This window comes from Pleurodeles waltl, chromosome 6, assembly GCF_031143425.1.
Source record: "Pleurodeles waltl isolate 20211129_DDA chromosome 6, aPleWal1.hap1.20221129, whole genome shotgun sequence".
In the NCBI taxonomy this organism is placed as follows: Eukaryota; Metazoa; Chordata; class Amphibia; order Caudata; family Salamandridae; genus Pleurodeles; species Pleurodeles waltl.
In genome coordinates, this window is record NC_090445.1 from 1,389,488,467 (window position 1) to 1,389,511,373 (window position 22,907).

Genomic DNA, 22,907 nt, shown 5'->3' on the forward strand with positions numbered 1-22,907 from the left:
TAACCCCAGAGCTGATTAGCTGACCATTGTGGAGCTGTGGTCTAGTGGTATTTGCCTAGTAGTGGACAGGCTGTTGGATTGATCCTAGTGCATAATATAACACTATCTTCACAGACCAATATTCTTGTTTTTCTGCTCTCTTGCATCCTCAATTTGAATGCTGTGTTAAAAAGCATCCTCTCTATTTCTAAAAATATGGCATGAATAATTGACCCTTACTTATAACTTCTGATTGTCACCTCTCCTTTCTTCTTCAAATACTCTATCCTTACACATTATGCTGTGCATACCTCCTCTCTCTGAGCACAGCCTACTCTACTATATGCGCATGTTTACCTTAATATATAGTAATGCATTTCAACTATCTGCCCACAACTCATTTCAAAGATCACAACCTTTTCTTCCTTGAGAATTAAATCTCTGGAATCACACAATAGCTGATCTCCTCTATCCTGATTTTAACCCCGCCAGCCATCTGCATGAACTCACATACCACCATTCCCTGCTCACTAATAAACAACTGACTAATGATTTAATCCACCACAAAGAAAGAGTGAAAGGATGCAGTGGTTTACTAGAGAGCACAAAACTTACCCGAATAATAAATAAAAACTGATAGCCATTGGATTAACCAAATATCTTAGGCACTAGATGCCTTCAGTGTCTCCTTGTGTAATAAGTGCTTTATAAATGCAATTATAATTGCAATATATTTTAAAAAAAGGCTGGAATAACTTCCCTCCGAGATTCCTTCTTAAGACAACGATGTCAGTATCCAGAACCCTGTAGGGGTTTTGGGTCATCCCGTTAAAATAAACTGGGTTGCCTGCACAGCCTTTTTTATCTGCTGTTCCTGTGTATCATAGATACAACAGAGGGTGTTCTTCTGAAACTTTCTTTGCTGATTACCGGATGACAACGTGAAATATTAACACTCAATAAAAGGCCCTTGTGACACCAGGAGCTAACACAATGTTATTTGTTTATGGACCTGTGTGATAAGATTTGCACAATACTTTCTACCACTTTGGGACAGTATTTTTAAATAGGAACCTTTGTTCATTCTTATCATATGTATTCAATTCAAACATATGGTAGGATATGTAAAAGCAGTGTAGACACTGTAGTTCTGCTTGGACAAGGAAGAATATATAGCCCTGTGTATGTATTTGGAAGTCTAGGCGTTTAGTTACATATAAGACTAGGATTGAATTCCCTAGGAAAATAAAAACCCTGCCTCTTGAGGGCATGTACTGTCAACGCTAGTGAGCTGAACCCATAGGTACATAGCTCACTCTAATCAGGGTCTATGTGTTAAGGCCTTGTTGCCAATTGCTGTTGTTTGATATCATTGTTGCATTAGAGCGCCTTACTCTTTCTTTCATTAATTTTGATAACAGAAGTTCACTGTTTCGTGACTCCTCCTACATGGCTGCCTCTCTTTCTCTGGATGCTTTGCCTTTTGTTGTCCCATTACTTTTTCTATCCCTAGCATGGAGATATATGCACACACTGTGGCCTAGGGCTCACTGCTTGCCCGAGGTCTTTTGTGGATCGCTGCCTAGACAGTTCCTTGCTACCCATCCATGCTTCCCTGCAAGGCACACTTCCAAGTGGGGCACTTCCTAGTCTAGCTTGGCAAGTGCCCACTGACCCCAACTCACTGCGCTCACATCTTCATTTGGTACATGTCAAGATATTCATCATTTACAATCTATGAGTGTTTTACTAAATACTTTTTTAACCTCCTCTCTAGCTGCCCAGATTCTTTTTTCATGGACTCACATCTTAGCTCCGCCTACTCTGGATTTTTCACAAGTATGGCCATGTTTATATTACACTCTATTGTGGTTTCATGTCTTTACCTTCTCTCACAAGATGCCTTGTCTGGTTTTTTTAGAACCTTGAAGCTTTTACCATGTGAGTAGTCTTCGGATTTCCCTGTCCCTTGTATCCTCTCTCTGTGTACATCTGTTTTCTGATTACAGGTTTTCCCTACTTTTGCCTTCGTGTGATTTTGTCTAACTTTCAGGCTCTCAAAAAACCTTTGATTTCTGATTATGATTCTGATATCACTTAAGGGATCGAAACGTCGATTGTTGTTATGGCACCTATTTGCAGTCAATTTGTAAAGGGTTGTGCTGTAGTTGTTTCGGATACACCTTCTGACCACTATTATCACATAAGTGTATCACCAAATAGAGAGCACGAGCACATTTTGTCACATTCACCCACTGTGCCGTTTTTAATAAGTTTGATTTTTTGTTTTCATAATTGTTCCTTTTGTTACAAACAACCATTCGGTATTTAAGACTGCTAATATTGTGAATTTACGGTCCACTGTTCCGATATACTACTCTGCCACTTTGTAGCATTAAACTCTCATTCATGTGGGACATAAAAAAAATTGTTCCGATTGTCCAACTTCACATTTAAATTCCTTCAAAGCAGCAGGTGACACGGAAGATACCCGCCTCATGAGGATCATTACAATGACAATGGAGGTGGGGGTGAAAGCATAATGTATGTTCAACTGAAAATGGCAGGTGCCTAATCTGCTTCACCTGAAACATCAGCCAAGTGAAAATGCCAGACAGCAGAATGGCCAATCTGCCACATCCATTGATAAAGGGCAGTGGTAGACTCAGATGCCAATGTAGAGCACAGGTCAAGCTTGGGAAGCAGCCTATTTCAGATAGCAAACTGAAAGAACCTAATAACCTTACACAAAGGACAATTTCATTTCATCAAGGCCTAGGTGCCCTTCACCAATCTCCACCTTACATAAATATCTCAGCAAAAAAGTATAAATCACTCCTCCTCTGAATGCTGCCTCATCTTAATCAGTTGAAATGCCCACAATTCACTCAAAACAAAAGTTGGGCCCCAACTCAAAGTTCAAGGACTCAGACTATGCAAAGCATTTCTACAAAATCACCAGGCCTTAAAGGACTCAGCTGTCTAATGGGGGTGCCACCACTTCCTCAACCAGAAGCACCTTGAAGCAATTCAGTTTAGTTGCTTCAACTCTGGATTCACCATTTAGACTTTCAAAATAACTGAATCTGAACGCAGAGATATACTTATCTCTACTGCAATCCTATCTTGATGGCCCTGGACTCTCCGAGAAGGGATTTATCCTTAAGACTCATAATTCCAGTTGTGCACAAAGAAATACACATGTACATTATAATAACACCGACAAGTTTCTATCTGAAGTTTGATTTGATTGAGATTTATAGTGTTGAATGATGCAAAGGGCCATAAAGACTGAGCTGCAAATCCTACAAAAAAGGAGAAAAATGTGTAATTGCATTTTCCACAGTTTTTTCACAAACTGACAATTGGAACGGAGCGTAAAATATATGGGGTTGAATCCCTATACGGTAATGCGGATTTTGTGTCCAATTCACCTATTCTAGAGTGTTCATTTGGTATGTTAGTGCAGCAGTGTGGAATTTAACAAAATATCTACTTGTCCATGGGACAGGTCAAATCTACTTGACCTGTAAAAAAAAAATCTATTTGTCTGTTTGGTGCTATAAAGTGCAGCAACAAATCATGATAGCACTCATTATATGAGCTCTGATAATAGCCTCTTCGGTTTTGCCAAGACTAATACTATAGTAGGGCTTGAATACTAGGAACTTTAAGCCCTTCCATTGCAATTTCCTTATTTTGTCACCTTTCTGCAGACCTACATACTGGGGCTGGAGGAAGCAGTAAGCAATAGTTCCAGGGCTGGAATTCCTTTGAGTTCATGCAAACCTACTAACTTGCATGTTTTAAAGATTTCAACCAGCTCTTTTCTAATCTTTTCCCATAAAGGTAGGGAATTTACTCCTAACAAGGGCAGAAGTTCTTCCAAGGATGGGAAAAAAGTGGTTGGAGGGAAGGTGAACTTGTAAATGCTCAATAGATTCTTGCATGAGAAAATCTACACATGCACATTTGCTTGTGCTAAAATAGAATTCACAAATATGTTTCAGGAGTACAATTTCTTGGTCTACGTCTGTAAATTCTTGTGAATTCATTAAAGTCACTAATGCAAAGACATACACCATGGGTGCCCTTTTGTAGCTTTAAATATTGGTCCCCTAATTAGGTCTGGCGATAACCAAAGACATTTTGGGGTGATTTACTAACATTTTGCACTGGCTGTGCATCATAAAACTGACAAACCAGTGGATTTTTTATTTATTTACAGCACAAAACAAAATTTGGCTGGAAATCACCTAAATGTAACGCAAAGCGTGTCAAGGGGGCATTACATGGGTGTTCCCAGGCAATTTTATGTAGCTATGTTGTTCTCCTGCTCCCGCCATGTCACGCAACACAGCGCAGCATTTTTGGCTCCTGCGCTACACTGTTGACAGTTTAGTACACCTGCCCCATTTTTTTTAATTAAAATTCTGTTTCTCTCTCTACCCATCCATCGGCTGGCTTTATTGTGAGTGATAGCTTTCTGCTCTTCCACAAGGAGCACACAAAGTGGTTTTGTTCAGTGCCAGGAACTACTGTGGCAATGTGTGCTTTTTGGGATAATTTTTTTTTTGCTTTTTGCCAAATGTTTGTTACAATGGCAAGGGCCTGGCAGCTTCTACAATAATAAAGTGTTACAAAAGCTGTGTCAAAACAAGACGCACACTGACAAAACCAAAACATTGACCACCAATGTCAGATAGGTTGGTGTTGCAGCGGTTGTTTATTTTCATGTTTCCCATCATCTTGTTGACAATGGTCACACTGATTTTCCATTATGAATGTTTTTTTAAAATACTAGAGTGCTTCAACACATTTTACTAAATTGCTTCAAATAAATTGTACCCAAAATTTCACAGTAATTTAGCAAAACGTTCTTTTTTCTATTTGCATTTTTTCTGAACATTTTATTTTGAAAGTAAAGAATCATCAGTCTTGCTTACAAACTTATGCAAACATTTGCATTTCATTAGAGAGCATACTGGGAGCCTTCTGCATATCCTCATACTGTTCTACTTTCAAATGTGTGCATACACATTTGTTTGCTGGAACTACTGTCAGTAGTGCAGTGTGAGCTTACAACGATTATTTAGAGTGCTCACCGAATAATAAAGGCTTTGCATTAATGAACCATATATTCAAGTTCGAATAGCATTACCAATTGACACAATTACCTCAACTGCAGACAGTTTCCTTCCCTGTAAACTGGCAGCCAAAGGGCTTGTGCTGCAGGGGTTTGGGGGCCTTCGTGTCCCAAGGACAAAATAAACATGAAAACTTGTTAGCTCTAAACAATATGTCCTGGGTGTCGGGGATAGGAATTCCACACCCGTGTAGTGGAATCGATAAAGGGGGATTTGTCACAGGATGTACAAAATCATGTATGCTAGAGTAGCCACATCCTTGCTTTCATTTCAAGAAGGCGAGCGCCATAGCTGTTGCAAGTTATGTCCCTGGATAAGGGTAGGTCTGTAAACCTCGGAGGAAAGTTATAACAGGAAGGATCCTTACCATCTAAATGACAGCCCTCAAGTGCTCCAGCAATGCTTGGCCAAAGAAAGTCACCCTTCATATCAAATAGTACATCACCCCTTTACTTGATCACTTACCTCTTGCTGCTGCCGCACCTGTCCCTCCAGGTCTGCCTTCTGCAGTTCCAGCTCAGCCTGTTCATTCTTCAGCTCCTGAATTCGGTCCTGCAGTGCGCCATTTTGCTTCTTGGCCTCTGTCATAGCCTGACGGGCCGCATCCAGCCGTTCCTATAAGAAGCCATGGACTGATCAGGGAATTTAAGTGCCTCGTGCCTACTGCCTGAAGGGATTCAAGCTAGATATGTGAGACATCTCTGTTCCAGACAGTCAGCAGGGCAAGAAAAGTCGAGCAACAAGTGCCCAGACACTATCATTTAAGATCAAAGGTTGGAAATTGGCAAGGTAGCGGAATGTGTGGGGAGAAGTATGGTCCCACGAGTATTCTTACGACTTGCTTAGGACTTGGTGGGAGACTGTAGATGGTTAGATGATTGCACTTATTACCCATAGTAAGAAAAAAGGACTGGGAAACCAAAACAATCTCAAATGCAGAACCCAGCAATCAATCCTGAAAAGATTTAGCTGTCTGCTGTGTTGTGCTCATGTGCTGTAGTAAAAGGAGGATAAGACATTCACAAAACAATATCAGCACTGGTGCTTTGAGTGAATTAGAAGAGTACCTTGCAGCACTCGGCGCTAATACTTTATGGGTCATGTGTCTCGCCTGCAGAATCCTGTCTCATTCCTTTCATGGTAAAGGAACTATGTTCCGCACTTTGCTGTTGTGCCCTTAAGGTAATAAGACTTTCTTACAGCACTGTGTCTTCGCAGATGGGACAGAGATTCTCCTGCCATACCCTTCGTTTATGCTTGACAATAGTGAGATTACCCTGCCAAGTGTGTTTCTCACGACTAGTAATACCCACCTGTACCACTCAATGTTCGTGTTGTGGGAAAAGTGAAACTTGTTTATAGCGCCATGAAAAATCAAGTGTCTGTACAGTGAGGCAACCCTATAGCACTTGCTTTCATCTTCTGGCGTTAGTAAGACCCTTATGTGGCAGCCGTGAGTGTGGAGCACTGATATATTAAAACTCACTTGCAACACTTTGCTTTCATGAAGTTTGGTAGTGAGCTTCTCTTCAGGGTTCTTTGAGTTTACAGACAGTATGATATGCTTATGTTCTGTAGGTGGTGACACTCTTGCAGAATCCCATGTGCAAGGTCTGTGGGTATCAATACTTATATGTAGCATCCTAAACTCATTCTCGTGTAGTAATTACAACTGTCTACAGTACCCAGTATTTACACTGTCGGGGTAGGGATATGTAGATTGTTCAATGGGAATAGGCATACTCACCTGCTGCATGATGTGCTCACACTGAGAAGCAGTAGATCTGACCTGCAGCACTCAGAGATCATGCTGTAGGAGAGGGGATATTCATCTGCAGACTAATGTGTTAATTCTCGGGGGTAATTAGGTTGGTTTGTCCCACCTAGCATTCATGCTGCAGCAATGGATTATTCACCAGCAGCCAGCGTTCATGCTCTCTGGGGGATGGCAATATTGCCTTGCAGCATCCTGTGCACATAGTCTGCGCGTGGCATACTCAACTGCGGCATTCGGTGTTTATGCTTTGAGTGTAGGATATTCACCTGCAGTACACTGTGTTCACTCTCGGGGGGTGCTTGCAGCACCCTGTGTTAGTGTTCGAGGTGTAATAAGATTGGCATGCGGCACAGAGTGTTCAAACTCTTGGATTAGTGATATTAAGTTCAATAATCAGGGACGGATGGAGAACTTCTGCTGCACTCATTCGCTGGCACAGTAAGACTGCCGTGCAGCACCCAGTGTTCATGCTGTAAGGGTGGGGATATTTACCTGGTGTTCATGCTCTTGCGGTGGGTATATTCTACAGTAGACCCTGTGTGCAATCTCTGGAATTAGTACATTTACCTTCTGCACTTGATGTTCATGCTCTGGTGGAGTCCATATTCTCCTGCAGAACCCTGAGTTTGTGCTCTGGAGAGGGGATATTCGCCTTCCGAAACCCTGAGTGCATGCTCTGGAGAGGGGATATTCACCAGCGGTAATACATGTTAACGCTTTGGTGGTGGAGATGTTCACTTACAGAATCCTGTCTTCACAATATGATATGAGGATGTGTAGCTCTTGGTTTTCAAGCTCTGGGAGTATAATAAGATGGGGTTGCAGCACCTAGCAGTCATGCTGAAGGGTGTCTGGGGGTACCCACTAGCAGCACCCGAAGGTTATTCTCTGGGCGTGGGGATGGTCACCAAAAGGATCGTGTGTGTATGATTGGAGGTGTAGATAATCCCCTGCAGCACTCTGTTAATGGTCTGGAGATGGGGATACACACTTACAGGACTTTGTGTTCATGCACTATGGGTAATCAGAATTGTCTGCACCATACTCTCTCTGGAGGAATGTATACTAACCTGCAGCACCCTGCGTTCATGCTCACTGGAGGTCAGCATCTTCTGCAGCTGCAGACTCTTCTCCTGACAAGTGGTTGTGCTGGCCTGACCCTCAGACACCAAGGCAGTCAGGCTTTGTACTTTCTCTTTCAAGGAACCTTCGCTTTCCTCCGACTTTGCCAGAGCTGCAGTGAGTCGGTCCACAGAAACCTGTCGTGCATCAGCTTTCATCTCTCCCTCGGTCACCTGCCAGGGAATAACCAAATACTCACTGGCAACACAAAAGTTCTATCTAATTTGCAAATTATTTTAAGTTAATTTATACATAAATCTTCATTTGGAAGCAATGAAAGAATTTTACGAGATACAGGTCTACTGCGACTGCTATGGTCTTCTGCATGAAAGGTACAGATATAGAAACAATGCTTTTTATTTATGACGAACAAGGAAATTAAGAGTAATCTCCATCTCGATCAGAACAACTCTACGACGTAAAGCCGTAAGCCTCAAGTAACTCACACCATCTTTCCACGTACCCATGTACTTCAACTTAGTCATCCTTATTTCATGCCATCTTACCTTCTGCTCCAAGTCCCTCATACCACCATTGCAAGTCAGCTTTCCTAGGGCAGCAGGGGGCTACACTAAGACTCTATAGCGGGACACTGGCAAGAGGAAAGAATTGTGTGGCACCTTGTCGATATGAAGCCATGAATGTCCAAGTTCAATGGGTAGAGTAGCTAGATAGGATTGTGGTCTTGCAGGTCAGCTCGCTGGGGTCTCATGAGAAGTTTATATGAAAGTAATTGGGCTATGCTTATTTTCACTATTCTCGGGCTAACTCCGCTACTCAACCAGTGTTTCCAAAATCTTATGTTGAAAACAATTACAGTTTTCTTCAAAAAAGAGGTAGGTGAAAATAACCCATTTGCAGCATTGTTTAACATGAAGTAATACTTTCAACCCAAACTTTTGAAATTTGTAAACGGCGCACCACATAAGTGTCAACATACATAATCACTCTTGCCCCAAGGGTTTACATTAGTTCCATGCTATGGAACCGTAAGTGCACACTTGGTAACTCTATGGTGTTATTAGTAATGTCTTCAATGATGTCATCATCAAATTAATCTTTATTTGGCTGAACTCAAGTTAACTATAAAAGACACATACATTATAAGGCAATAATATAATTCCACATGTCACAAGTGATGTAATATGTGAGATCATAAGCAGAGCAAGGAGGGGGTGCCATTTATAGTTAGTTCAGTGAGATATAATTGGAGATTTAAATGTTTTTTGGTTTTTAAACAATATTTTTTATCTTATTTCAACGCTTAACTTTAAATTCACCTTAACCATTCTAGGGATTTAAACCTTAACTCAGATCTTATTATCATACCTAGCTATACCAGCAATTTAACTCGTGTCTTTTTGAAGTCGATTTCTTTTTTTTTTTTTTTTTAACGTAAGGGAAGATCTTATTTCCATACCGAATGATAGGTCACTTTAAGCCTTTGGTTTTTTCAGCCTTTTTACTCATATTCAACCAAATCCCTCAAAGTGCACGGTCTTCAGCCGTGTGCAGCATAGTGTTTGCTGCAAAGCCTGGTCTCTGGTCAGACTTTATGCCCAACTTTGCTACTGAAGGCCAACTCCCTGCTGCTCACAACATTTGCCCATGCATAGCCTGGGGTTGCCCACAGGGCTTGGCCTGTGGCCAGGCTGTGTGCCCAGCCCTACATGGGTGACCAGTACACACAGCTAGCAGTGAGTTTGCAACAGTGCCTGGCCTCTGGTCAGGAAATGCACCCAACCCTGATGCGGGTAGCCAACTCCACCTGTGAATGGCTTTTGGATGTGCAGAGCAGGAGGGTTGGCCACAAAGACTGGTCCTGCAGAAACAAAAAGAACTGACGGGAGAAAAAGCTCGACAGGCCAATTAGAGGGTCATAATTCTTTCTAATTTTCGGTACCCTGGAACGCCATCAGGACCAACCATTCAGATATACTTACGTTTTCACCCCTTCACCCCAACCTGAGAACATCTTCAAATGCAAATCTCTTGAAAATGGTTGACCAGATTTACACAAAATCACAAAAAACATGCTGTAAAATGATGGCTTTTTGCAGGCTCACTCCCAGTTTCTGTAACCACTTTTAGATGACTTTAGGTACTGGTGTGAAGACTGCACACAGAGGCACTAATGTCCATTGCTCAGTGTATATTCTCTGATCCCTAAAAGTGTGTACAAGTGGGTACAAACTGGCTATTTATATCTTAGGTCACTAGTACCCAGAGCACTTACGGCCTTTGTGTTAAGGTGCCTTGAAGGGGTGTGGCTTAGCCGGCCAGCATGGCCGGCGCTTTCTGAAGCAGCTCCGCCAACTAACCCCGAAAAACTGTAATTTCTCACAACATGAGCCCCATGAAACAACTATCCAGCTCAATTTACACGTCCCTTGCTCGGATGTAAGCGTCCACATCGTCTTTTTGATGTCTGGTGATGTGGCGAGACAGTGTGCAACACATGAAATCCTAGGTCACGCGGGAGCTGGCGTGCCCTGCGCCAATGCGGAGTAAGTGTTGCAGTGGGGCTGTCAAGGCCTTCCCCTGCCGGCGGCAGCTGTCCGAGCGCTTTGGGACACTGCTGTGACTCGGCCCGGAGAGCGGGTTGCTCCTCCTGCTCCGACACCTGGATTGCGAGCCCTCAGTCGGAGCGAGCTGCTGTAGGGCCGCAGAGGACGTGTGGTGAGGAAAACTGCTGTGGCTTGGGTGGCCTTTATTATAAGTAGTGCAGGTGCACCTGGAGTTCTGTGCATGGCATCAAGATGGCAGCGTGCTTCCTAAGGGCGTGCTCCTGCCGTGGCTTGTGCTTCACGAGACGGCTGATGGAACTGAATGGAAAGATCGCCCACCCTGATGTCTCTCAATACAGATTGATCAGGTTTGTGCAGTGCCCTGCATAAGAGATAAAGATATCGCAAAAAGGCTGTACCCAACACGCTGGACAAACAAGGCCCCTTTGCAAGTTGATAAAGCCAGAAAGGTATCTGCATCACCTGGCCTATGCAAAATAATGACAACAAGAACAGGCCTCACATTGCACACTTACTATATCCTCCTTGGGAGTCCCTGCCAACTTAATATAATTAGCATCCTTAACCCACCATCGATCCCGCTGCTTGGACGTAAAGTAACTATTACTGCAGCAACCAACCCTATTCGCTGCACACCACACTTACGTAATAGTACCGTCATCAACCATTGACACTTGTCTTCTGAATGCTGTGACCAAGAGCCTCTAGATAACAGACACTACGTTGAATGAATCTGATCACACCGAAATTGCTATCTACATTGTTACTATACAACATGGAACTGCATCGCTGCTCCCCCCCTTCATTTGACTGTACTCCACAAGCAGGAAGGAATTATACTAGGATTAAGCAGCCTTATGCACACCTCACCTTTCTCCACCGATACAAATTTGTTTACCTACTCTTGTCCGGCACTAACTATAAGAACGCAACTTAGTGACCAATATGACTGCTCGTGCTGCCAAGTGGATAAACCCTGGAACCACTGCAAGTGGGCCCTTCTACCTGTCCTTACGCCATGAAGCGATGCTGAGCCAAGTGGGGTGATTATGCTCGTCGACACAAGGTGCACCTTCCTGCTCCTCGGTGGTCCCAGCCAGGCAAACGTGCCTACGATATGTCCGAACGTATCGACTCACCTACCTCCATTGACGACAAGCTCAACTCTGTTCTTGCAGCAGTAGAAACATTCGGCACTTCACTGGCCAACACACGCACATCGCTGGAGAATACGATTGACAAAGTAACGATGGGCCTTACTCTATTGCATGCATATCACTGCAAACTGGCACACAGAGTCCATGATACAGAATAAACTCTCACTGAAATTCGTCCGAAAACAAAGGAGCTGGATACTGCAATGCAAACACTTGTGGAACGTGTGCATGAGCAGGAGCCCTCATACATTCGCAAGCCACTAGCCCCATTCCTCAACAAATATGCTGCTCAGGGACCAACAATCATCAATCCAATGGTCTACCACTACACACATGGCCCACCATAACATGAACACCTGGAATGGAAGGGGGTAATACACACCCCACACAGCGCGCCGCTATTCCGTCTATTCATATTTCAAACGTCACTCTACACACACTGTCCTATTGCAAGAGACCCACTTAACATCAACAGAAATTACCAGACTTCAACCGTTGGCGGGGGAAAAAGTTTGCGACCGCTTTGGTAGGCCTCTGTACACACAATAGGAGATACATGACAATTTGACCAACCATTATAAGCGACTATAGCACTCGGCCAATCAAGCAACGGCCGCTGATTTTGACTTTTTCTTCTCCCACTAATATTACCTTATATTACATTGGTCCAAAAATCAGACCTTGATGAGCCCATTACCTTATCTGAAATTCGAGATGCAGTAATGTCACTCACCATTAGTCGATCCCCAACCGGGCTGCCCGCTGAATTCTATAGAGCCTATGCGCCTCTCCTAGCCACTCACCTGCTGGCATTATACAATGAAGCACTCTCAACCAATCCCCTCCCTGCTCAACGCAAGTTATTACTGGTGTCCCTCCCCAAGTCAGACAGAGGCCCCTCCTTGCTAGGATCTTACAGACCACTTGCACTTCTCAACACAGATTACAAATCCTGGCCAAAATCTTCACTGACCGCCTAGCTCCTTTGATTTCCACCCCACAAGTGCACCCGGATCAAAATGGTTAAATTCTGCCAGATGCACTTCCTGATTCAGAGACATTTCTCCAGGATCAAGGCCTACTCCTCCCCAGCCTGGCCCAACGCTGGCTGCCTGGTTCTGGATCTTGAGAAGGCCTTTGATTCTCTGGAATAGCCCTTCCTATTCACCACCTTAACAGGCTATGGTATAGGAACTAGGTTTATCAAACTAGCAAGACTATTATAAAGTCTCCCAACCATACGAGTGAAGACGGGTCCCTTGAGATCCAAACCCATTCAGGTCCACAGACGTATTAGGCAGGGCTGTCCCCGGTCTCCTCTCCTTTTCTCGTTGGTAATAGAACCTTTAACCATTGCGCTTTGACAACAGGGTGACCAATGAGGCATTTCCCTGGGAGATGGAACACATATTGTATCACTATACACCGCTGATTTACTATTGTACCACAGGAACACGCACTCCATCCCTGACACGACAGCTCTGACACTGAAACAATTTGCATCCCTATCAGGCCTGAAGGTTAACTGGGCAAAGTCCTGTTTGTTTCCCTTTGCGCCTGACTCCCTTGACCTGCAACATATACTTACTGAGGTAGGGATCATATGGCAGCCACACACACATTCCGGTACCTGGAAGTGCGTATATATCACTCCCTTGCCGACTTGTTTGAAGGCAATATTACCAGGACGGTTACATCTCTATGATCTCAAATGACATTCTGGCTCTCACCACTGATTACATTAGGTGGCCGAGTAGCGCTCCTAAAAATGGGTGTTCTACCTCGCTTTTTCCACTGTATCACAAACTTACCCCTATGTATCTCAGCTAACTTTTTCTGTTCTTTTGACCGCCATATTAGGGAATTCATATGGCACAATTCCCGCTGCAGAGTTGGACTGGTGAAATTGCACTCCCCTTTGGACCAGGGTGGCCTTGCGTTGCCTCACCTGGAACAATATTATTTAGCCGCCCAGGTGCAACGGATAGTGAAGTGGTTAACTGGTCAGCTGTTGTCGGACACAGCTACGACCCTCCCAGCATGGACTTTATCTGCCCACATTTACTCCATCCATGCACACGAGCTCGCACTCCTGACCCCCTGTCGCTAAATGTAACCTATCGTTGCTATTGCAGATGCCTCCAACTTACACATCCCCATGACTCTTACGCACCTGCATTGGCATTACTAGGCACGCCCAGGGGAAACATTCACACCCAGATGCAGAAGCTGACCACTTGGCATGCTACCGGTCTCTACACGCTAGGTGACTTATACCAAGAGGGCGCTCACATCCCTTTTCATGCATTAATTACTGAGGATGGCCTCCCGTCCGTGCAATTCCTATTCTATAATTCTGTTCTTTCTTCACTCCGGGTCACATGGGGTGACCTATCGCACAAACCCCCAACACATCTTGTAATTCAGTATTAGCACGTGATGGGTGCCGGCCAACATGTTTTACACTGGTTCACTGACTCCTTGCGCATACATACTGCTCCCTGGCTTGCAACACTTTGCGGACACTGGGAAACGGACCAAGCCCGTCCACACACAGATAAAGAGTGGGCGGCACTGCTGGAAGGCCCAGTTCACATTCTGTGCAATGCCCGCTTCAAACTCATCAAATTTTATATAATTCATAGAGCTTGCCTTACTCCCGACAAAATCAACTGTTATTTTTGTGTGGCTGCTAATTGTCCTCGTTGTCGCCAAGCAGACGCAGACTTACTACACATGATGTGGTCCTGCCCATGTTTACATGCCTTCTGGAACAGTGTCACATCTACCCTATCCCAGTGCACTGAACGTCCCAGTGCACTGATGTGGGAAATCTGACAACTTGGCCTATTTGGCAGACGTAAGAGATTAAAAGCTACCTCTCGCTTCCCAGATAGCGGCCTTCTGACAGCTAAGCGCATTATCCCTAAAAGTTGAAAATCTCCTGACCCCCCCAGTTCTGAAAGCATGGATTAATTCTTTCCTCACAGGGCACAAGTGGAAAGCATTACCTTACGTAGAGACTCGGGGTCCAGAAACATCCAATAGTCTATTGTTGGGATACACTCCTACCGAATTCGCTCACTTCCTCTAACTAAACAAGACAACTTCCAACTAAATTATCACACGCTGGATCTACTGTGAATTGTTCACTAACTAGCATTCAAGGTTCCCCTCCAAAATCATACAAAACTAAGGTACATAGTATAGCAGATGCACTAGCAATGCAAATTGATATACTGCCACTGAAGGAGTGGGGATGGGTTTATTTTTTGGGACACTCGTTTACCCCATTGTTAGAAGTTAATTGTTCTTGAAGAAATACTGATTTAAATGCTGTTTAACTATATATATACTTTTCCCCTTCCATCTCACCTCAGTAACTACAACTTCATAAACACACACCTATTTGAGTCATAATTCGAATGATTTAATTTCCAAATATTTAATGTGATATCACTGACTGCTATACAATGACCAGTTACTGTAAACCAACATTGGCCTATCGTTATTACCTCAGGTTGTTGCAATAGTCATTACAATATGTCTTGAGCTATGCATGCCAGTGAATTTAATGTTCTGGTTTAATTATAATGTTGTATGTATTTTTTAACATCAAAAAAGAAAGAAATCCAATAAACAGATTCAAACAAAAAGTTAAGGTGCCTTTAGTGGACTGCAGCACTATCTGTAGAGATTTGGGGCTGGGACTGTTCTACAGCCTAAATGGCAAGCAGAATTATATCCTAATTGGAAATCCTAATTAGAAAGTTTAACTTAACTGTATGTCCCTGGTATATTAGACTCAGGTTACCCATGGCCTATAGGTAATTGTATTGTATTGTAATGACATTTATATAGCGCTTACTACCCCTGACGAGGCGTTGAAGCACATTTCGGCGAGTAGCACGCTACTCCGGAACCCAAAAGGAATTAGTGGTGGATTAGTATAGGGAAATAGGAGTACAGTTTTAGTATTATTATGAGTTAATTTGAGCCGCGGATATGAGAGCTTGTTAGTTAGATTAACTGGAGTAATGGAGGGGTGGAGGAGGGAAGAATCTGTGGAAAGGGTTAGGGAGATCATAGTAGCAGGGTGAGATAAATCAGGGAGAATATCAATCAATCAATTTAAAAAAAATTATGGAGCGCGCTACTCACCCGTGAGGGTCTCAAGGCGCTTGGGGGGGGGAGTATAAAGTGGGGAGGGGGGCATGGAGGGTCACTGTTCGAACAACCATGGCTTGAGGTTCTTTCTGAAGAGCAGGAGGTTTTTGGTTTTGCAGAGGTTGGTGGGGAGGGAGTTCCAGGTTTTGGGGGCGAGGTAGGAGATGGACCTGCCTCCTGTGGTGGTGCGTTGGATGCGGGGGACTGTGGCTAGGGTGAGGTCGGCTGATTGGAGGTTGCGGATGGGATTGTGGAAGTTCAATCTGTGTTTGAGGTAGGTTGGGCCAGTGTTGTGGAGGGATTTGTGGATGAGGATCTTGAATGTGATTCTCTTGTCTATGGGGAGGCAGTGAAGGGATTTGAGCTGTGGTGAGATTCGTTCGTGGCGGGGGAGGCCAAGGACAAGGCGTGCAGCTTTGTTCTGGATTCTCTGGAGTTTGAGTTTGAGTGTGGTGCCGGCGTAGAGGGCGTTACCGTAGTCTAGTCTGCTGCTGATGAGTGCATGGGTGACTGTCTTCCTGGTCTCTGGGGGAATCCATTTGGAGGATTTTTTTTAGAGTGCGGTGTGTGTGGAAGCAGGAGGAGGTTAGAGCATTGATTTGCTGTGTCATGGAGAGGAAGGGGTCCAGGATGATGCCGAGGTGGCGTGCGTGGTTTGCGGGGGTGTTTTTGGTATAGTACGGTAGTTTGGGAGATCATGGTAGTAAAGTGAGGTTTGGGTGAGTTAGATGTGGAAGCGGAGGGAAGAGCTTAGGCAGAGTTATTAAGGAGATGAAAGTAGTAGAATGGATTTGGATGAGTCAGAGTGGGAATGCAGGATAGATTGATAGAGACATGACATATGGTGATGGGTAGATAAGATGAGAGCAGGGATTCATATATATATATATATATTTTATTTCCCCCCCCCCCACAAGGTGATACTATTTGGAACAATGGCTAGTGAATGGAAATATGTGGAATACTGTCCACTTGATAATATACCATAAGTTTTAAATGTTAGCCTTGGAAAATCCCTAGGCTTGCATGCTAAAAAGGGTGAAACACATGTTGGCTATAAAAGTACATTTGAACCAATTTCTTAATTATATTTATGTACATGTAAAATTACTACCTGGCTCCAGTAACTGACTGTACCCAACTGTATAGGCTGCTGCGGCTTCGCCTATGATATGAGGAAATTCTCTGTCCAGAGTCCCTAACAAGCAGGTATCAGGAAAACCATATAGAACTAATGTGTCACTATTGGGAGCTAGTGCATTCAAATGTGCACCACTGCAGTGGTCGCAAATGAAAACATGACACTGCAGGCAATGTCGAATTGGACCTGTGAAATTAACTCTTTTTGTCAGGACCAAACCTCCCTATTTATTACCTATAAGTCACCCATAAAGAATACCCCAAGTGTCCAGTGGGTAGGGTGCATGGTTCTAAATACCAGTCCATGTACAAACTATCTTCTTTTACAAGCTCTGGTAGTGGAAAATCTCCAAAGTTGATCTTCCCTATTTGAAAGCCGGCATCCCATTGAATACGATTTGGTGACTTTTATTTATTCTATAAAAAATTTACTCCCCAATGGAACTAGCCAGAAGGATCTTTCAAAGTGTCATATTAATGGTAACATTGAGTCACAATTATTGCCAAAGTCAGATATTACATAACTATTTTAAAAAGGTAGGTTTTACAAACTTTACTTTTCAAAGGTGTCTAAAAGGCAACTGGTAGCCTTTTCTGACTGGCGAGGCAGCTTACAGCTGCCAGGCCTTCCCTGAAGGTGCCAAGTGTTCTCAGGAACTGAGAACAAAGGAGCCATCTGATGGGATGAGTATTCCTCTCCTGCAGCAGGATAGCAGGGGAGGGAGCCAGTGGTCTAATTATGCTTCAAAGGCAAGTGGCTCTTGCAATGAACAGATGTCACTAAGCCCATGCCTGCTCAGTTTCATTTCATGGCCATACAGGCTGGCTGTACATTACATAGATTAGGAGTTGTCCTGAAAGAGGAGTGTAGTCCCTTAGGTATCCACACATCTGCGGTGGCCTAGGGTGATCGATAAGGATAAAGAAAGGTCTGGCCATGTTGGTAGTGTGCAAAGTAGTGCATTCTGGAATGGTCTGATGAGACACTTCCCAAGAAGTAGTCACAAGTTGGGTGGGATTGCTCAGTGGAACGGTAGTGCTATTGGCTAGTGAGTACTCCCCTCCCACAAGCTTGTGCAAAGGATAAAATTGGCAACTTTGCCACAAGAACTCAGATCACTGCTGGACTTGTGGAAAACAGAAGGACTATGCCTGCTGGACTAAAGAGCTGTGCAAAGAGAGGCTGCAAGAAGAAGTACTGCACCTGATGCACCAAGGATTTCACCAAGTAAGGCTGTGCCTGCTGTCTGACCTGTGAGGAGCATCCTCAGGGGCGGGACCCGCTCCCACTTGTATACAGGAGAGAAGAATGGTCTTCAACGGCTAGTTGGATAGTCTCCTGTGCAGTTAAGAAAGCCACAAAAAGGTTCAAGAAATCATCTGCAGCCCAAAGAAACGAAAATCCAAGTTGACCAATTTCAACTGGTTTTGTAATGGACCTTATTACTGCATCCTGGGAGAGTGAACCCTGACTACTAATTGTTGTCCCTTAGGTATTTAGGCCCTAAAAGGGAAGCCAGAGTGGACTACTCCTGCCTAACCCTGAAAGTTGGAAACATTTTCAAGAATTTTTGCTCGGAGAGCAAAGAGAAGATCTGGACCAACCTGAAAGAGAATCTGCCAAAGGTGCATCCCTGGTTGGATTCAACTTGACGGTTTGCCCCACTGGGAGCAGCCGACCTCCAGAAAAACTTGTATTGCAGGATTTCAGCTGGACCAAGGAAAAGGAGCAAGCCATCAGCATTGAGCCCTCCACTAAATCCTGCAGTCGGGCCTCAATGCCAGCTAGGAAAATGCTCAAGGAAAAAGAGTAGGTTAGAAGGTAAAGATTTCACCAGGAAAATATCTGGTCTCTGTATCGACCTACACTCCATCACGGTGGGCCTTAACCTTTGACTTTGACCCAGTCTAGAGCAACCAGATGTCCACTGTTGGCGCTTTGTGTTTTTTGGTGCTAATTTCAAGTTTGAAAACTAAATTCTTCTAAATAATATATCTTCGGTTCACTACAATATATTTATTTTTTTTGGTGGCATTTCAAAGATCGAAATTTAAACTACTTTCGAAAATTGGAGTGGGATTTTTATTGTGTTGTGTTTCTTACTTTTTATCTGTTTTAGTATTGTTAAATGCTTTACACATGTTTTCTCCTAAGCCTGACTGCTCTATGCCAAGATGCCAAGGGTAGTGCTAAGGTCTCATTTATTGACTGGACCTTACAGTAAATTGTGGTATTATTACTTGATGAAATCTCACAACCTCATCAACTAATAAATCAGTTTCATACACATACTTTCTGTGTAAATTTCTAACTTTTTGACAAATTTGATGCACAGATGTTATTTCTGTATCGAAGGGCAAAGCTTCCTAGAGAAATAATATGGGAAATCAATGTTTTGTGACTCCCCTCCTGCCTTAGCCCCCACTTTATGAATCGGTGTGAGACTTTCCAGAAAGGAGCTGAACTGGATGATCTGTCTTTTTTGGAACGTTTTGTGTAGAATCATCAGAAAGTGCCAATGTTTATGAAGAAAGTTAGATCTAACTATAACTACACCAGTTCAATTGCTGCCTGTGTAACATGTTAATAATGTTAGCTATGCTGTAACCATCTGTTTTTAGAGTGTTGTGGTGTAGATTCAAATGCTCTGCAAACTCCTGCCATCTATAGTGTTGCGCCCGGATGTATGCAACTTGTTTTTCTTCAAAGAAGTCTGAGTCATAAGACCTGTTGTAACTCCAGACTTGTTCCACAATGCTCCAACTCAGATTCTTATCAGCACAGTGGGTGAATAGTGTAAGTGGAGTGCAAGGTGACAGAGTGTGACTTGAATTGTAAAGGGACTAAAGAATAACAGAGAATCATCTATGATCACCGCTGGCATCTGGGGAGGAGGGTGGGTAAAAGTTAATCTACAGCAGTACACACTACAGAAAGATGGTTTATAGGAAAATAAAATTTGCTGTATGGAGCACATGTGGCTGTAGATACACATGCTCTTCACAGACTATAGAGCAGTTCCTCTCGATAGCGGTGGTTAGTAAGCTGATGATGGAGATGCTTCAAAGTTTTCTTAGGACATCTTGGCCAACTAAATACTGTTCACATGCTAGAACGTTTACACAGTAATGCTTGTTAAAGGTGTGAGGCACTGACCAAGTAGCAGCCTTGCTAATAGCCACGAAAAGGATATTACATAAAAATGCACTTTTTTCGTGAATAGTGGACTTTGGGGGGGTATGGGAGTGTGCAACTAGCCTTAGCATAGCATAGCAAGACTAGATGCACATATATATCCATCTGGCAATGCTAGCTTTCACAATCACACCCCGCAGGGGTTTTACGAAGGCTTCAAAAAGCTGAGTAGACTTTCTAAAGGGCTTAATCCCATCAATATAGTACATAAACGCTGTCCTGACATTCAGAGTGTGGAGTGCTCTTTCTGCCACAGGCTCTGGTTGCAGAAAAAAGAAGGGCAGCTCAATGGGTTGCTTCAAGTGGAAAAGCAAAACAATCTTGGGCAGAAATGTGGAACTGGTACAAAGAACCACTCTGTGTTTGTGATCTTCAATATATGGTTCTTGGACTGTGAGAACTTAAAGCTCGGTCATGCATCCAAAGCTGGTGACTGTGATTAAGTGAACCACCTCCCAAGTCAAGAACTGTAATTGACATCAGTGTAGTGGTTCAAAGGGAGGGCCCATAAGCTGTGTGAGAACCACACTCCAGTTCCAGACTAGTACTTAGTGTCACTGGAGGTATTACCATCCAAAGGCCTTTCATAATAGCTGTAATGACTGGTATTTTAAGTAAAGAAGTGTACTGTCTGTTTTTAAGGTATTACATTGTGAAGTTAAGTGAAAACATATAGAAGTCTAAGCAAGAACTATGCTGTATAAGTGAAGAAGGTAAGACAAAATCTCCTGCACAGAAACATTAAAAGGACTGAACTGTATGGACCTGGAGATACAGTAGTGCACAAACCTTTTCCACTTAGCAGCATAACAGGTGCAAGTAGTGGTATTTCATACCTCCCTCAGAATAACCATGCACTCCTTGGGCAGATTGAGTTAACCAAACTTTAAGAACTCAGGAAGTGCAAGATTGCTAGGTTCAACTGTTTGGGACCTGAATGTCTAAGCTGACCCTGATGCTGAGTGAGAAGGTCTGGTGTATGCGGAAGCTTCTGGTGAGAACTGAGCATTGAATCCAGAGCTGTCTAGCACAGGTTGGGGCCACTATAATGTGCGCCATGGACACCTCCCTCATCTTCCTCACCACATGTGAGATGAGGTCAAGAGTCAGAAAAACATAGGCAAATATCACTAACCAGTTCTTTCAAGCTGTGTTGACCATGGATGTGGTTACTTGAAAGCAAAGGTTTTGGCATTTTGCACTTTCGGTATTTTCTAACTGGTCTATTTTTGGAGTAGCCCATGTGAAAGTACTTGGGAAGGAGGGGAGTTCCCACTCGTGGACTTGTTGATGAGTCCTCCTAAGCAGACCCGCAAAATTGGTCTCCACACCCGGTATATGCTTTGCCAGCTGGTGAATGTTATTGCGGGTTGCCGAACACCAAATCTGTTAAGTCACAGCAGAAAGCTGGGGTAAGTGGGTATGGCCTTTCATCTGGAGGCATAATGTGTCTATCATGTTGTCTGTCTTTATTAGTACTGTTTAACGTAGAAGTTGAAGAAATGGTCTCAGTGCCAGTCTGATGGCTTGGAGGTCCACGTAGTAGATGTGGTGTGGGGTCCAGGTGGCTTGGGCACTCATGCTGGACAGGAACCTCCCACCCCCAAAAGAGGGGTGTTGGTATGGAAAAGACCTCTGCATGTTAATGGATTAGTACCCCTTCCTTTAGTGCCCAACTGTATCAATGTCTGGATTCCTAATGTCATAGGCAAATCAGGATTATGTGTGACAGGCCTGGTTTACAGACTACAGTCTTGTTGGACCAGGAGGGGTGCCCAAAGCGCTACCCTCATAGTGGTGTATTGAATCCTATCTTGTTTTAATGGGAAACAGGAGTTAGCTTAGCCTTCTGGCTTGCAGACCTGTTACCCCATCACCTAGTGATTTTTACACTACTTAGCTTGATCTGTTTTTGCGCAATTATTTAATTATATGTTTCCAAGATGGCTGCGTTGTTTCTAGTTAGGCCAATGTTTTAGTTTCACGTTATCAATGCTAAGGCATCAATATCAAGCAACAAAGATAAACATATTGTAGGCATTCACATTAGGTACTTTCCCTCTTCACGCCTTCGAGGGAATTGTTTAAATAAATTGCCGTCCCAAGCATGTCTTGTTATCTATTGTATAGGAACAGACCTGTGTCAGGGGTCTGAGCACATCTGTATAATGCGCCTCACTTAGACAGTCAGAGGGATTCCGACCAGATGCCATCTGTGAGAAGGTAGCCTCTTTCTAGCCTTGTTACCCCCACTTTTGGCCTGTTTGTGAGTGTATGTCAGGGTGTTTGTCACTGTTTTCACTGTCTCACTGGGATCCTGATAGCCAGGCCTCAGTGCTCATAGTGAAAACACCATGTTTTCAGTATGGTTGTTATGTGTCACTGGGATCCTGCTGGTCAGGACCCCAGTGCTCATAGGTTTGTGGCCTATATGTATGTGTCACTGGGACCCTGTCACACAGGGCCCCAGTGCTCATAGGTGTGCATGTATATGTTCCCTGTGTGGTGCCTAACTGTCTCACTGAGGCTCTGCTAACCAGAACCTCAGTGGTTATGCTCTCTCGTTACTTTCAAATTGTCACTAACAGGCTAGTGACCAATTTTACCAATTTACATTGGCTTACTGGAACACCCTTATAATTCCCTAGTATATGGTACTGAGGTACCCAGGGTATTGGGGTTCCAGGAGATCCC

At 43.6% G+C, this 22,907-nt stretch overlaps 1 protein-coding gene across 5 annotated transcripts in view; it reads right to left on the reverse strand.

Moving 5' to 3' along the window:
• CROCC (ciliary rootlet coiled-coil, rootletin) overlaps window positions 1-22,907 on the reverse strand; it is a 312,203-nt gene that overhangs the window by 51,808 nt on the left and 237,488 nt on the right. For all 5 annotated transcript variants that reach the window (XM_069240717.1, XM_069240716.1, XM_069240714.1 and 2 more), the window contains 2 exons: window positions 7,974-8,198; window positions 5,592-5,741 (listed from right to left, as the gene is read on the reverse strand). In XM_069240717.1, the coding sequence (XP_069096818.1) occupies window positions 5,592-5,741; window positions 7,974-8,198 (375 nt within the window). The remainder of the gene's footprint in view (window positions 1-5,591; window positions 5,742-7,973; window positions 8,199-22,907) is intronic.